General features: G+C 34.6%; 1 protein-coding gene and 1 long non-coding RNA gene across 4 annotated transcripts in view; both read right to left on the bottom strand.

Annotated features, from left to right (window-relative positions):
- The window catches only part of LOC129427223 (inter-alpha-trypsin inhibitor heavy chain H3), a 36,447-nt gene that overhangs the window by 5,029 nt on the left and 14,252 nt on the right, over window positions 1-17,166 (bottom strand). Inside the window, exons 15-17 of one of the 3 annotated variants that reach the window (XM_073876292.1) lie at window positions 15,887-15,904; window positions 1,633-1,668; window positions 1,266-1,373 (exon numbers count right to left, since the gene is read on the bottom strand). In XM_073876292.1, the coding sequence (XP_073732393.1) occupies window positions 1,266-1,373; window positions 1,633-1,668; window positions 15,887-15,904 (162 nt within the window). Of the gene's footprint in view, window positions 1-1,265; window positions 1,374-1,632; window positions 1,669-8,704; window positions 8,801-14,970; window positions 15,051-15,468; window positions 15,487-15,886; window positions 15,905-17,166 lie in introns of those variants that run through there. The other 2 variants (XM_073876294.1, XM_073876293.1) reach the window with 2 other exon arrangements.
- On the bottom strand, window positions 6,475-7,877 carry LOC141369510 (uncharacterized). Its single transcript, XR_012373276.1, has 2 exons — window positions 7,134-7,877; window positions 6,475-6,606 (listed from the first exon to the last, which is right to left on the bottom strand). It is a non-coding gene; the product is annotated as an uncharacterized lncRNA (long non-coding RNA).

Here is a 17,166-nt window from a genome sequence, read left to right as displayed (position 1 = left end):
TCTTCGTAGCGCACTAAGAGTCAACGTTATCGGGAAACGCAGCCCAGATCTTCATTAACTATTATTATTATTATTATTACTGATATTGGTATTATTATTTTCATTATTAGTTTTGGGAAAAAGCGTGGTTAATACAGGACAAGAAAACTTTTATTTTGATTCATTAAATATCATTTTTGAAATAATGATTAAATGTGGACATTTATTTAATGTGTTTTGACTTACATTATGACATTTGACATTCTTATTTTTTTTAACCGATATACAAATAATGCCCATTTCATTTATAAAAGAGATACTGTATATGAAGAATTTGGTTCCAAAACGCAATAAATCCATTTTGACTGATTTCTGTAAAAATGTGTTTTACTATAACCAAGAAAGTGAAAAACCACTATTTTCTGTTACAAACTTTCACATAGCATCATTAAGTTGTAATAAGATAAAAATTCTAATCTATAGTTAAAAAAACTGGTTTGTGTAAACCAGTACAAGTATTTTTTTCAAAATGCTATAATTCTATTGAATCGATATATAAATGTGCATTCATCACTACCATGTTAAATTCATTTAGTTGACTAATGGTATACCACTGACTAAAAAAAGAAACATTAATGGCAATAATGAACACTTATTTTGTCATATTAAGAACGCTGTCATTCCTGCTGTCATCCTTGGTACGTCGCCACTGAACTGTTTTGACAGCAATCAGCTGTAAAATGTTTTGATCCTGCTTGATTTTTGTTGACTTTGAGTAAAATAATGTAACGTTTTTCATAAGATTCCCTGAGGTCAATGTGTTAGCCACCATATTTATCAATACCATCCAAAGTATTATTTTGTTTTTGTTTGTTTGTTGACAACGAAGTACAAAGTAAATGAGGAAACGTAGGATTCTGTGTGTATTTGACACGCCGCCATTGTTGTTTACAGTGCGTGAAATGGTGCTCTGTGATTTGTTGAGCGGATTTATTGCATTCTGCAGAGAAGGAGAACGTCTCGGTTACATATGTAACCCTCATTCCCTGAAGGAATGGAACGGAGACGTCGCGTCGTGACCGACTGAAAGGGAACTGGCATTGATCACGTTTTGGGAAAAAAGGGAGATAAGAGGACAGAATAACACAGGGAATATCGGACTTTGCGTAAAATTAAGAATTTACTTTTTAATACTGACCAGATACAATATTAATTTTGGTTGTAATTTTGGCGTTAATCACGTTTTGGAACCAAACTCTTCATGTAAATATGTATGAATGTCTGACCTAAAGCAGAATCCTGTAGCAATTTTAGTTTGTGAGGAATAGGGACATCAAAACAAAGCGGTTTCGGCTGACCATCAGCAGGCAGCAGGAACCGATTATTGCGAACTGCTGTAAAAGAAAACAAAAACCAATCTCTTAACCCCTTCAGACCTGATTTCTTTCATTTGGCAAGAAACTTTTTCCAGTTGATTTTAAGTCCACTAAAGTTCATTATACTTAAACAGTAAATAATTACAAGCAATACATACTGTAGGACTGAATAATACAATAAGAATTCAGAAAATACTTGTTTCATTGTCCGGTCTAAATGGGGTAATTATGATATTAGATTCTATATTGCATAATGTCTGAGAGATCTTACACTCACCTGATCGAGAAGGTACCCTCTTCGGAGGTTTATAATCTATGAACAACAAAACATTAACAAATTTAGCAGATTTAAGACAAAATCAAAGTTCATGGATTTTCATACACACCAGCGTCAGCCTCACTTTTAAAATCATCTAAAGGAGGACAAGTTATATAATGTGTTTTGAAATAATTGGATTAATAAATGATTCAAATAATCAGTATAGTAAAATACACCAATGTTATTTTGTAAAAAGCCATGAAAACAACAACTGTTTCATTTTATCTAGCATCTCCTTTCACAAAAGTAATAATGCATTAAATAATTTTTTGTTCAAGACAGTATTGTACATTTTCATTCATGAGTCTTGACTAAGTAAAGAGCAATTCCAGCGTGACATTTTCAGTCAAAAATTTTAAGTATAAATTCTCAAAGAATGTATTATATAATGTAAAACATACTTTGTAGGAATTGTGTGAATATAAATGCATAAACCAGAAGCGTTTATACCCATAGAGGAAGAGGAGGAGGACGTGGTAAAAGAGGACATGGTGAAGGAGGAGGAAGAGGAGGAGGACATGGGGAAAGAGGAGGAAGGCGACATAGGGCAAGGTGACAAGCAGTCTCAGATGAAATTCGAGCCAATCTAGCTGACCATGTCCTTGTCCATGATATGACTATGAGAGAGGCTGAGCAACGAGTAAAGCCTAATTTGAGTGGCTTCACCGTTGCCTTCATCTTCAGAGGCTTCAAGGAGGAAAACAGATAGATGTACTTACAGTAAGACTGCTCTGTACAGTAACTTTAGTGTGCATACACTGTTGGATTATACTAAAATAAAGAAACGCATAAAATTGCCTTGCATACAGATAGACATATCAGTAGATGAATACCAGGGGTGGATCAGGCCAGTGGCGGTTCTACACGGAGGCCATGGGTGGCCCGTGCCTCTGTAGACATGTCCCTGGCCACCCCTGTGGCCACCCCGTGCTGACCAAATAAAAAAGTATAAATTTATTTAGATTTTACACGCGAGCGCCAAAAGCGGAACTAATGCCACGCAACGTTCTACACGGGCAAATTAGAGCGGCGCTCCCAATCACTGTAGCCGGCTGCGGGTGATGCTCGGCGAATTTGTTCCCAATCTCCCGATGTTGAGAATGTGTATGAAGGTTTGGGCGCTGGTAAGGACTCTAGCTGACTTGACATTGTTCACTTTTTCTCCTGTGACGTGGCTGCTTAAGCGCGGTGATCATTCACAGCTGTTACTCATCAACAACCAGTAAAACCAACATCTCGCTAACTTTTTAAAGTTTACACATAAAAAGCGCTGTAATTATGCTCATACATATACGTGCATACAATTGGAGGAATTTAATTAAATGTTACATATAAAAATGTTTACAATTTAAAATAAATATTTTAAATACTGCCTAGATTGTGGTCCCCAACTGTCTAGCAATGTGTGTTTATATGTAAACTAAAACAAACGTTTGTCTTTATAAAAGTTTGCATTTCATAAAGTTTATTGAGTAGGCTCGCATGATTATCGGTTGGGGGGCTATAGAAAAGAGCCAAGCTCCCCTTTTGCACCTGCACTCACTCTTGTATTAAATACATATTTATATGATTGTAAAGTAAAATAAAGTTTACGGGGCAGTTTCCCGGAAAGGGATTAGACTAGTCCTAGACTAAAATAAATGTAAAAGCTGTCCAAACTGAAAACAACTTGCAATGCCATATCTTAAAATACACCAGTGCCTTTTGTTTTGCTTCAAAATGGACACAAGTAATGTATTTAGGCATGTTTGTTAAAACTAGTTATATTTCCCAATTAAACTATAAGGCCTTGTCCTGTCTTACAGTTTTTTACGATTGCTATGACAGATTTTTCAATACTTTTAACAAGTTTTCAAAACTCTTAACACAGTTAGCACTACATCCACCTATGTAAGCTATACTATTAACACATTTCTTGTTGGTTTAACACAAAATGCATACAATTAACACAAATTTAAGATGCTTTAACTTCTTTTACAGACAAGCTCAAACAAGACCAAAACAATAGATTTTAAATGTCAAATTTACAAATGCTTTCACACAGCATGTCAAAACAGATAACATAATGTGCTAAACCTCACTTATAGTCAAAGTAAACAGCTATTTATATGATGAATTGAAGCATAAACATATCCCCTGTATTTTATTCCATTGGGATTGAAAAACAACTTATTGTACCAATGCACATATACAAATCACAGCTGATTCCCACCTAGGAAACAAACTCAAGTTCTTTCAATTGCATGACTATATAGTATACAATAGTGTAAAGGAGGGCCTCTATAGGTTGGTCTTGTGTGGAAAAGGAACAATATGAGCAACACACAAAAAAAAGATATATGTCTGCACAAGTCAACGGAAGACCAACAGGACAGTTTTCCTCAAGTCCCACCTGGATGCAATAGATGGTGCATTCCCAGACATTACATTACACCTGAACACTGTCAGGGATGGATAAGACATGGCAAAAGATTCTTAGTAGATATCAGGTGTGATGTGAATGAGAACATGTGGCCAAATACAGTAAAACGCAATAGCTTAGAGGATGAGATTTTCTTTTTTGCTTTATTCTTCAGTGGCTTTTTCTGTTTGTATTTTTTTTACTTTTTACTGTAAAAGGAAGTAATATTGAATATGTTTGTTATCTTGCAGTAATGTCCTGTTGTAAATACTGTAAAGTCTTTACTGCAACAATTCTACTTTTTTCATAAAACATACTCTAAGCTGAATGATTAATTTTTGTCTTGAATTGCTGCAGCAAAACAAACATAATGAATGCATTTACTAAACCCAACTAAACAAAAATATAACCAAGTTTTCAAAAGAAACTGCAGTGCAAAACTCAGTCTATAATCAATACAATCTACTGTCTATTGTATAAGGACAGACTTACACATAAACTTATGCAGCTTTTGTTTTTCCATCTTATGTTTGTGTTTTTCTTGACATTGTGTTATGATTGACTAAATGTTTCTGTTGGAAGAGAACATGTGTTGGTGATCTGGTATAACTTGTTGATTCTGAAACATGTTTACAGTGTTTTTGTAAACAGTGTAAGAGTTTAGTTTACAATGTGTGATTTTGAGGATAAAATTAATTGTTTTGCCAGTTGTGTGTTTTAGGTGTGTTGGTGTGTTAAGAGTTTAGAAAATTTGTTAAAAGTATTGAAAAAAGTGTCATAGCAATTGTAAAAAACTGTAAACTAATTCCTGTAACCACCCCTATTACACTCTAAAAAAACAAACGGTGCTATATAGCACCAAAACTGTTGATTTGAATCGTAACCATAGAAGAACCGTTTTTAGTGCCATATATGTGTAGAACCATATAGGTGCCATATAGCACCACTATAGCACCACATTTGGTTCTACATAGCACTATATGGTTCTACACAGGTGCTTCACCGGTGCTATATGGCACTAAAAACGGTTCTTCTATGATTACGAGCAAAGAACCACTTTTGGTGCTATATAGCACCGTTTGTTTTTAGACTGTATCTTTAAATATAATTTCTTGCCATTTTTTATGTGCCCCTCTGGTAAAACACTGGCCCCTCCTTGGCCCCCCTAGTGAAATTTGTCTAGAACCGCCACTGGATCAGGCAAGATAGCGTGTGATGTGGATGAGATTCTCTGGCCTGACCCAGAACAAAGACGGGATGTTGAGGCGGAATATTTTTTTTTATGTTTTACAGTTGTGCTGTGTAGCACATGAATGAATAAAAATGTGCTAATGCATACATTGATTGTGTCTTTTTTGGTCATATGAAAAGGTTTTTGAGGGGGAGAACCACAAGCAACTTACCAGTTTTGAATATATTGTTTTAAATTTATTGCAACAGTGTGTAATACTATGTTGTAGTGTGTGTGTTTTTGAAAGCTTGTGTGTGATGTCTGAGGGAAAATGTTGGTTTTTCAGTAAGAGTGAATGGTTTTCAGTGTAGAGCTTCATTTTGATCTAAAAATATGATCTTTGGAGTATTGTGTGAGGCGTTATGATATTGTGTTTACTGTTTTGAGAATATGAAGCATAGTTTCAATAAATGTGTTTAAGCAACCGAGAAAAACTGTAATAATGAATCCCAAAATGAAACAATTAAGATTATGATGACTTCCTTGTAGTTTAAACATGATGACATTAATTTGAGAAAAGGTACAAAAAGGTACAAATCTGCACCTTTTCAGTCGCTTTAAAATGTTATACATTTTGTGGTACAATATTATACCCAAATGACCTATTGTGTACCTTAAGGAGAAATTTTGTAGCAGTTAAATTTTAGGGGTACAAAACATTTAACTGTACCTTTAAAGATACAATATCCTTAAGGTACCCTAAAAAGGTACAACATTGTGTTATGTTTAGTATACCTGTAAAGGTGGAACCTTAGTAGCGACAGAAAATTTACAGTTTTGTAGCTTTTTATGACAGAGTTTGCAACACACATTCCAAAAAAAAAAATAACAATAAAAGGTGTAAAAAAATCTACAAATATGGCATACCGTCATATATTGCGAGATCTGAAACATAAATCACATAAGAAATACAAATAAGTGGCACATTTAGCCTATTTAGGCACATATGAGGAATTTCAATAGACAATATTTAAATAAATTGATGCAAAATTAATTAAGAATTCTTAGTACATGAATTGTTATCATTTTATGAATAAATTATTAATAATGAAGTCCCAACACAAAATGATTAAGATAACTTAATTTTTACCAATTTAGTTGAAACATTTTTAGGAGTTGTTTTTGGTTTGAAGATTTTAGATTTTAAAGTCATTTGAACAAGCAGCAATTTTTCTGAGTAAGGATACAATTTCATTTATCCTTCATTTGCAACACACACTAGACATGCCAAATAAATAAAATAAGAATAAAATGTGTACAAAAACAAACAAAAATGGCATACCGTCAAAGCCTTGATGAACTGGAAGACCAAATTTATGAACCAAGAAAGAAATACAAATAAAAGGGCACATAAAAGGGGATATTTAGGCACATTTCAATGAATAATCTTAAAATAACTAAATAACATTCTTAATAGATGAATTGTCACCATTTTATGAATATGATTAAGATGACTTCCTTTTTAGGGCAACAAAACTGCACCTTTTCTTTTTGTTAATTTTTGTACATTTATGGGTATACAATAAATTGAAATGTTATCCTTTTCGGGCAAAACACTATAACCAAAGGATCTATTGTGTACCTTAAGGAGCAATTTTGTACTGGTTAAATTTTAGGGTAAAGGTACACAATAGATCCTTAGGGTACAGTAATGTACCCCAAAAGATACAACATTGTGTTATGTTTTGTATACCGGTAAAGGTAGAACCTTAGCAGCGACAGAAAATGTACAGTTTTGTAGCTTTTTCTGACAGAGTTTGCAAAACACATGCCAAATAAATAAAATAAGAATAAAAGGTGTAAAAAAAATCTACAAATATGGCATACCGTAATGTCTATAGCCTGAAACATGAATCAAGAAAGAAATACAAATAAGTGGCACATTTAGCATATTTAGGCACATATGAGGAATTTCAATAGACAATATTAAAATAACTTGATCCAAAATTAATTAAGAATTCTTAGTACATGGATTGATAACATTTTATGAATAAATTATTAATAATGAAGTCCCAACACAAAACGATTAAGATAACTTAATTTTTACCAATTTAGTTTAAACATTAATTTGAGACAAAGTTTTTAGGAGGTTTTTTTTTGAAGATTTTAGATTTTAAAGTCATTTGAACAAGCAGCAATAATAATTTTTTTTCTGAGTAAGGATACAATTTCATTTATCCTTCATTTGCAACACACACTAGACATACCAAATACATAAAATAAGAATAAAATGTGTACAAAAACAAACAAAATTGGCATACCTGAACTCCTTGGATGAATAACTTTATGAATGAAGAAAGAAATACAAATAAAAGGGCACATAAAAGGGGATATTTAGGCACATTTCAATGATTAATCTTAAAATAACAAAATTCCATCTAACATTCTTAATAGATGAATTGTCACCATTTTATAAAAATGATTCAGATGACTTCCTTTTTAGTGGAACAAAATTGCACCTTTTCTTTTGGTTAATTTTTGTACATTTATGGGTATACATTAAATTGAAATGTTATCCTTTTGGGGTAAAATATTATAACCAAAGGATCTATTGTGTACCTTAAGTAGCAATTTTGTGGTAAAGGTACGCAATAGATCCTTAGGGTACAGTAATGTACCCCAAAAGGTACAACATTGTGTTATGTTTTGTATACCTGTAAAGGTGGAACCTTAGCAGCGACAGAAAATGTACAGTTTTGTAGCTATTTCTGACAGAGTTTGCAAAACACATGCCAAATAAATAAAATAAGAATAAAAGGTGTAAAAAAATCAACAAATATGGCATACCGTACACTCTAAAAACAAACGGTGCTATATAGCACCAAAAGTGGTTCTTTGCTCGTAATCATAGAAGAACCGTTTTTAGTGCCATATAGTTCCGGTGAAGCACCTGTGTAGAACCACATAGTGCTATGTAGAACCAAATGTGGTGCTATAGTGGTGCTATATGGCACCTATATGGTTCTACACAGGTGCTTTACCGGTGCTTCACTTGTGCTATATGGCACTAAAAACGGTTCTTCTATGGTTACGATTCAAATCAACAGTTTTGGTGCTATATAGCACTGTTTGTTTTTTTAGAGTGTAATGTCTACTACCTGAAACATGAATCACAAAAGAAATACAAATAAGTGGCACATTTAGCATATTTAGGCACATATGAGAAATTTCAATGGATCATTTTCAAAATGTTCATGATTTGTGTTGCTTCTTAACATCTTATTTAACATTCTGATAAAGTAATTTAAACAACCAGTAAGAAATATTTTTTTGTGAGTGGGGATTCAATTTAATTTATCCTTCATTTTAAAAATAAACTGTTCACAAAACCAACGAATATGAATCAAGGAATACAAATAAGGGGCACAGTTAGGATATTTAGACACAATTCAATAGATAATATTAAATAGCAAAATTTCCTGCAACATTCTGGGTGCATAGCTTGTCACTATGTTATGCCTTACCATAGCCTGTTCGAGGAGATAATGTTGGCTCTGTTAAAAACAAAACATTAAAGAGTAAATCCTATACAGAATTTATATATAATGTATTTGGTACAACATGTAGCTTTTAGTTACTAATATGCACTCTTTTCTGTACAGTTTGTACCTATACATATATATATATATATATATATATATATATATATATATATATATATATATATATATATATATATATATATATACATATATTTTATGCTTGTTTTGTCGAATTTTTAATAATTTTAAAGCGAAAATTTCACAAGACTTTTTTTTAAGATGTCAAATAAATCTTTGGTGTCCCCAGAGTATGTAAAGTTCTAGCTCAAAATACCATATTGATAGTTTATTATAGCATGTTTAAATTACCACTTTGTAGGTGTGAGCAAAATTGTGCTGTTTTGTGTTTGTCCTTTCATATGCCAATTAGTGGGGCTGGGTTCCCTGAAACCTTCTTAGCTCTACGTCGTTCTTAGGTTGTACCTTAAGCTGTACCTTATCGTTAGTACGTGTTTCCCGAAACGTTCTTACGTATCCCTTCTGTAAGTCATTCGTTCAGGAGGTTGGTCTGGAGTGCTCTTATACCTTATCCCTTTTGACTCCGCTAGGGGCCATCACTTTGATAAAAGCTTGTGTACATTGCAGTCTATATAACTAAATATCTGTAAAAAGTTGCAATACACTCCGTGTTCCATTAGGCAATTTTTTTTATTAAAAAAAATAAATATTCACATAATTAGACATCATTACACTGATGGTTGTTAGGTTTTTAATTATATTTTCCAAAAGGAACATCAGCTGCGAACTATTAAATGCTACAAGCTTAAGAAACTATTTAAAAAATTATTTTGGGTAGAGAAGTTGGTGAAACTATGGCAATACAGCGAATAGTCTCACTTTTTCATTTGTGCATTTCATATGCGTTAAATCTTTAGTCTACCTACCGCCTAGTTATTTAGCTGCAAATAAACAAATCAAGTAAAAATCGCATTCAACACACTTTGCTGAGTCAACGGAGCAGCCCCAAAATGTATTTGATGGCGGCTTCTCTTTCTTTCTTTCTTTATCTCGTGTAAATATGTTTCGCATGTTGTGCCTTTATAGAGTAGGTAAACGTTTATGTTTTTTAGTTTAGACTGTTATTTAGGGCAAGTCTTTCTAAGCACATTTATATTCTCATTTTCTGAGGCGCTATGAATGACTGATTGTGCTGACAGTGACGTCCTGTATGGAAGGTTTTTTTGGTCTTTTTTAAAATGAATTAATTAAATTATAAAATAATTAATTAAATTATAAAATAAAATCGCAAAATATGTCCCAAATTAAAACATTAAATTAAATTATTTCGTTTTTAACGTGATGAAGCATCTTTCCATCCAAATTGAAAAATTTAATTGATGATTTGACATTTCATTTTCAATATAATCTTGAGTCAAGACTGACAATATTAAAATAAAAAGGCAAGCTTGAAAAGGAATCTTTAAATACATTTTTAAAAGGCTTTTTATTCATGCCCAAGCAATAATAGGGACAAAATTAAAATGTAAAGTTCAGTTTTAATTTCATGTTCTGTTTTTCATTTTCGTTTTAATTTTTATTTTCAACTTGTATGCAAATTCAATGTTAGTCAGTGGGTGGGGCTTACTTGCTTAAAAAAAGGGGATTGGCTGAAGCAGTGTTGCCAACTCAGTGACTGTGTTGCTTGCCAACTTAGCGACCTTATTGCTACATCTAGCGACTTTTAGACTCATTTAGCCGAACTTAGCGACTGTTTGGATTAATATTAGCTTCACATCTGTACAGATAGGCTACTGTGTCAGTGTCGATTGTACTGGCCAACGAGTGCCGGGTGGCGCTGTCACGGTGAAATGTGCCCTCTGTGCATGGAGCAACATTTAGACTGTACGAGCTGACGCGTGGATGAGATTCGAGTACATTGTTTACATTTCAAAGGAGGAACAAACATTAAAAGAGGCTGGTCCACTGTTATGTATATGCCATAGGTGTGATTGGCAACCCAGACAGCAGACGACTCTGGGCCGGATCCGCTCTGGATCTGTGCCGAAGTCAACAGCTCTGGCGCTGATCCGGTGCCAATCCGGCCCAGAGTCGTCTGCTGTCTGGGAAAGGAAAAAAAGCAGGAAAATATATGGCACACCTACCATGATGTGGCGACATACATACGCACGCATGCACGCACACACACACACACATTCTGGTTTCCATGTTTTTTGGGGACATTCCACAGACGTAATGCATTTTATACATACCACACAAACTGTATATTCTATTCCCCTTACATACCCCAGTCCCTAACCCCAACCATCACAGAAACCCTTCTGATACTTCACATTTTCAATAAACATCATTCTGTTTGATTTATAAGCATGTTTCCTCATGGGGACATCAAAATGTCCCCACAAGGTCACAAAAACACTGGTATTCCTATCTTTATGGGGACAATTGGTCCCCACAACGTGATAATTACCAGGTACACACACACACACACACACACACACACACACATAAAATGAAATACAGTTGAAATATAATTTGAGCTCCAAATTGATAGATCTGAGTGGCCAATCGTCAATCTGCGTGGGCAAGTGCCACCCTGACCATTATATAGCCTTGCCACTGTATCAGACTGAACAAAATCAGTCACTTTGTGCATTTAAAGGTAAATATATCAGTGTGGTGCATTTTGAGAGTAAAAATAAGTGACTGGATCTATGAGGATTTTTATGTTTTTGTTAATAAATTTGTGCCCTTTTAGTAAAATCTTTGGTTGCATATGGTAATAATAATAAGGCAAACAAGCCACTTACACAACTTGATAAATAAGATTTGCCATTGGTCAAAACATGTTTAATATTTATAGAATAATTAGTGGGGGCATTTAATACAGATTAATTATTGATTACAACATTTGAACACTGAATTTAAAGTGGATACTGTTACATTATACTTACTTAATTCAAATGTTGTGACTTTCTGGAAAGGCAGTCAAATGCATTTGTCTTTTGCATAGTTCTTTTTGCACAGTCGAGCTACGCGTTTCACACACGCACACGGGCAAACCAGATCCATGAATGTCTTTGTTTGTCATTATATTATTCTGTAATCGCAAGATTCACAAACCATTAAGAGGAGCAAATACAGGCGTGTGTTCGTCAGGATGACGTTGGATCCGATTCGCGCATATGCGTGCGTTAACGTAAGTGATTACAGAATAATAATGCAAACAAACGTTTTGACACAAACGCAACTTTATATTGATATTGGGAGACAGCATTTCACCTCGACGAGAAATCTGATATTACATTACTGGCATAGCCTGATTTGAAACGGACAGTTTTGTCAAAGCAGCAAACACCTGGCTGGTTCTCTTAACTTTGCTGTTTGTCTCTGCCTATTCCTTCTATCCATGCCCAGCGCCACTGATTTAAGTCCTTTATATATAAGGTCGTCTTACCTAGGCTAGGCTTCATTTACTTAATCTTCATCCTGCTGACAACGTTAACTTATTGTGACTTTTCCGCGGCCGCGCGGCATCTGCATTAATTTAAGAATTTTTAGATATTTTTACTGAGAACAAGAAAAAAATACTACGAATTTTTTTCTTGAAAATAATTTTTTGCAAAGCATAAGTTTAAATGTTGCAGTTAAAATGACTGCTGGTGGCCGTTCTAGTGTTAAAAGTGCATGATAAGGGAACTCAATTATCTCCCCAAGAAAACGCTGGAAAAAATAACAATACACAGTTTTAGTTAAACGTTCAACAATGCAAAAAATGACTTTCTTACTTAGTTTTTTGTGTTGTTTTCAGTAGAAATATCTAAAAATACTTAAATTAAGATGCTTTTACTTGAGCAAAATGACCTAAGTAAATGAGTCTAGTTTTAAGACAAATTAATTTACAATTTAAATGAAATAGTCCTTAAAACAAGCAAAATGATCTGCCAATGGGGTGAGAAAAAATTTGTGAAATAAGATTTCTTTTTTCTTAAACACTTAGGGCCCTATCTTGCACCCAGCGCAATTGACTTTGTCAGTGATGCATGTATCATTTCGTATTTTGCACTGGCGCACAGCGGGTTACACAGCAAACTAGGGAATGAACTTCCGCTCCCTGGGCGGTTCAGCGCAAAAAAGGAGGCGTGCCCCGGCGCAAACCATCTCTTATGCTTTTTTGCAGTTTCAAAAAACAATTGCGCTACTAACAAAAAAAAACTAGTCTAAGGTCAGTGGCGCGTTGCGCGTGGTTCATTATGCTATTTTAAGGGCGCATGCTTGGCCATAATGTATAGCGTGCACAACGCGCATTGCTTATATCTAATCTACACAGATGCAACAGTTATTTTTGCAAATCATTAATTGTTACAATAAAAAATATAAGATAAGGGAAATCATTAAATCATAAATTGTTACAATAAAAAATATTAATACATGAGATAAGGGAAATCATAGTGGTGAGCATTGTGGTGATAGTTTTTATTTATTTTGTGTGGCAGTGTTAAACAATTATCATGCAAATAACGATTAAAATATTTTCATAAGTTTGTTGTGTGGCTGTATTACGTTTATTTTATCTAAATAATAATTAAAACGTTTTCATAAGAAACCTTCATGTATGTGAACTTGATTTGTACTTTGGGGTTGGACCTTGCTTGCGTTTCTTGTGTCCGATTTCAAAGCCCCCAAACCCCTTCAGCTGTGAGGGTGGACGCAGCAATGTCCTCCTGTGTGCCCGGCGTGCCCGATTTATGCTGGCAAGCTTGGGATCCCCCTGTCTCCTGACATCATTGTAGTGCTTGTCGCAGCTGATGAGACAATTGCGTCTATTTCCTCTCACGCCTGTTTAACCGACGCTGATTTGGGCGGGTTTCTCCTATCCCCATACAAAACAACTTCTCTGTCTTTGACTGCCCTTACAAGAACGTCGGTCTCCTCGGCTGTGAACCGCTCCTGGCGTGCGCCTGTCAAATCCGTCATAATAATAGCAACCCGCCATGGAACTTGCGCCCTTACGTTTAAAGGGAATGTTGGATAGCCTTCTGATTGGTTTATTTGACGTTACGCCCAAACCACACCTATGAATAATGAACATACTTCAGACCAACCCCTTATTGATTTGCGCCTGGCGCAAGACTTATTTCTCCCGCCGGGAAAATAGCAACAGCGCCCAAGATCCGCCCACAAACTCACTTGCGCTTTGCGCTTCGGACTTGCGTTTCAGATCGTTAAAACAGGGCCCTTAGGGGCGGTTTCCAGGACAGGGATTAGACTAGTCCTAGACTTAAACACTTTTAAGAGCTCTCCAAACTGAAAACAACTTTCACTTACAGATCTTAAAATACATCAGAGCCCTTTGTTTTACTTCAAGATGCACACAGGTAATGTTTTTAGTAAGGCATGTTGTTTAAAACTAGTTATATTTCCTAATTAAACTTAGGCCTAGTCCTGGATTAAGCTAATCCTGGTCCGGGAAACCGCCCCTTAAAGCGTAACTAAACCCCTGGTCAGAGCCTGACTCCACCCACTGGCAATATTTGAAAAATGCAAGAAAAGTGGGCAGATCCCAACGGAGATAGAGGGGACGAACTAAGCTCATACCAAGCATGTGGTGAGATCGTAACAGGGGCGTGGTGAGCTTGAACCTGCTTACGTCACGAGTTACTTTTTGGACCCAACATCCAATAGGAAAATTCAACTGCAGTAGCCACCGTTTAACCTGAAGAGGGCAGCACTCAGACGTTTTTACACCATATATTGTAGTATTGAAACACTTTATATCCAAATGTCAAAAAACTTACTTAAATCAATGAACAGCACTAATAAAGCATCATTCTTGCAGATCATTAACTAAAAAAAGTTGGTTAAGGGTTTAGTTACTCTTTAATTCAAGTAAAACTTTCTTACCCCATTGGTAGTCAAAAAACCCATAAAAGCGCATGATTTTATGTAAATTAATATGAAAAAAGTCTCAGCTGTGTTGGGGGCCCTGTCAAGATTCTTTTCATGGGGCCCAAAATCCCTAGAAGCGCCCCTGCTCTTGATACACACACACATAGATAGCCGCTGAGGCGATAAAGATAAAGAGGGCGTTCCTTTCTGCCATATTTATGCTCTCTGGCTTCCGTCTATGACGTCACGCCCAACCATCGGTCAAATTTGATATACATACTCAGACGGCGTCACGCTGTAGGCGTTCCCCATAGCGTCAGCTCTGACGCAGGGTCGAAGTTCCCTCGAAAGGGAACTGTAATAATGAATCCCAAAATGAAACAATTAAGATTAAGATGACTTCCTTTTAGTTTAAACATGATGACATTAATTTGAGAATAGGTATAAAAAGGTACAAAACTGCACCTTTTCTGTCGCTATACATTTTGTGGTACAATATTATATGCAAAGGACCTATTGTGTACCTTAAGGAGAAATTTTGTTGCAGTTCAATTTTAGCAAAAACATTTAACTGTACCTTTAAAGATACAATATCCTTAAGGTACCCCAAAAGGTACAACATTGTGTTATGTTTTATATACCTGTAAAGGTGGAACCTTAGCAGCGACAGAAAATGTACAGTTTTGTAGCTTTTTCGGACAGAGTTTGCAACACACATGCCAAATAAATAAAATAAGAATAAAAGATGTAAAAAATAATCAAATATGGCATACCGTAAAACGCTGCATAATCTGAAACATGAATCACAAAAGAAATACAAATCAGTGGCACATCTAGAATAATTATGCACATATGAGGAATTTAAATAGACAATAATAAAATAACTTGATGCAAAATTAATAAAGAATTCTTCGTACATGAATTGTTATCATTTTATGAATAAATTATTAATAATGAAGTCCCAACACAAAATGATTTTGACCAATTTAGTTTAAACATTAATTTGAGACAACATTTTTAGGAGTTGTTTTTGGTTTGAAGATTTTAGATTTTAAAGTCATTTGAACAAGCAGCAATTTTTCTGAATAAGGATACCATTTTTATTTATCCTTCATTTGCAACACACACTAGACATGCCAAATAAATAAAATAAGAATAAAATGTGTACAAAAACAAACAAAAATGGCATACCGTCATAGTCTTGATGATCTGGAAGACCAAATGTATGAACCAAGAAAGAAATACAAATAAAAGGGCACATAAAATTAGATATTTAGGCACATTTCAATGAATAATCTTAAAATAACAAAATTCCAAGTAACAATCTTAATAGATGAATTGTCACCATTTTATGAAAATGATTAAGATGACTTCCTTTTTAGTGGAACAAAACTGCACATTTTCTTTTAGTTAATTTTTGTACATTTATGGGTATACATTAAATTGAAATGTTATCCTTTTGGGGTACAATATTATAACTAAAGAACCTATTGTGTCAGTCGCTACATTTGGCTAAATGAGTCTAAAAGTCGCTAGATGTAGCAATAAGGTCACTAAGTTGGCAAGCAACACAGTCACTGAGTTGGCAACACTGCTTCAGCCAATCCCCTTTTTTTAAGCAAGTAAGCCCCACCCACTGACTAACATTGAATTTGCATACAAGTTTAAAATAAAAATGAACACGAAAATTAAAACGAAAATGAAAAACAAAAACAGTACTTAAGATTAAAACTGAACTTTACATTTTAATTTTGTCCCTATTATTGCTTGGGCATGAATAAAAAGCCTTTTAAAAAATGTATTTACAGATTCCTTTTCAAGCTTGCATTTTTATTTTGTCAGTCTTGACTCAAGATTATATTGAAAATGAAATGTCAAATCATCAATTTAATTTAATTTTTCAATTTGGCCGGAATTGTGCTTATTCACGTTAAAAATGAAAATGAAATAATTTAACATAATGTTTTAATTTTTATTTTAGCATTTCATTTTCAAATTTGGGACATATTTTGTGATTTTATTTTTTATTTTATAATTTAATTAATTATTTTATAATTTAATTAATTAATTTAAAAAAGACCAAAAAACCTTCCATAGTCCTGTGAGTTCAGTGATGGACAAATCTGTTGTTTCAAACATTTATTCAAACGAATCGGTTCAAAGGAATCAGTTCGCGAATCGGACGCGCTGTGTGCTAATCCAGGCTGAGCAGCGCAAAACTGTAAACAAAGTTCCCTTTCCCTTTCACGAATTGGGAACCGCTCCACGGCGACCTATCTACTTCGAGAAACTATAAAAACGCCAATGAACTTGGCATGCAGGTATTTGCATAATGCAGGCGGAGCCTCGCCATGTGCGTATATAAGCCGCAGGTGCACAATACCAAATTAGCTTTTATTGCTTCGAAGCTGGCAGATATCTGCTCACAAGAAGCTAAACTGATCTTCGTACATCCTGTGCTTGAAGAGAAA

The sequence above is a fragment of the Misgurnus anguillicaudatus genome, chromosome 14, assembly GCF_027580225.2.
Source record: "Misgurnus anguillicaudatus chromosome 14, ASM2758022v2, whole genome shotgun sequence".
In the NCBI taxonomy this organism is placed as follows: domain Eukaryota; kingdom Metazoa; phylum Chordata; class Actinopteri; order Cypriniformes; family Cobitidae; genus Misgurnus; species Misgurnus anguillicaudatus.
This window is presented reverse-complemented; position numbering and strand designations above follow the sequence as displayed.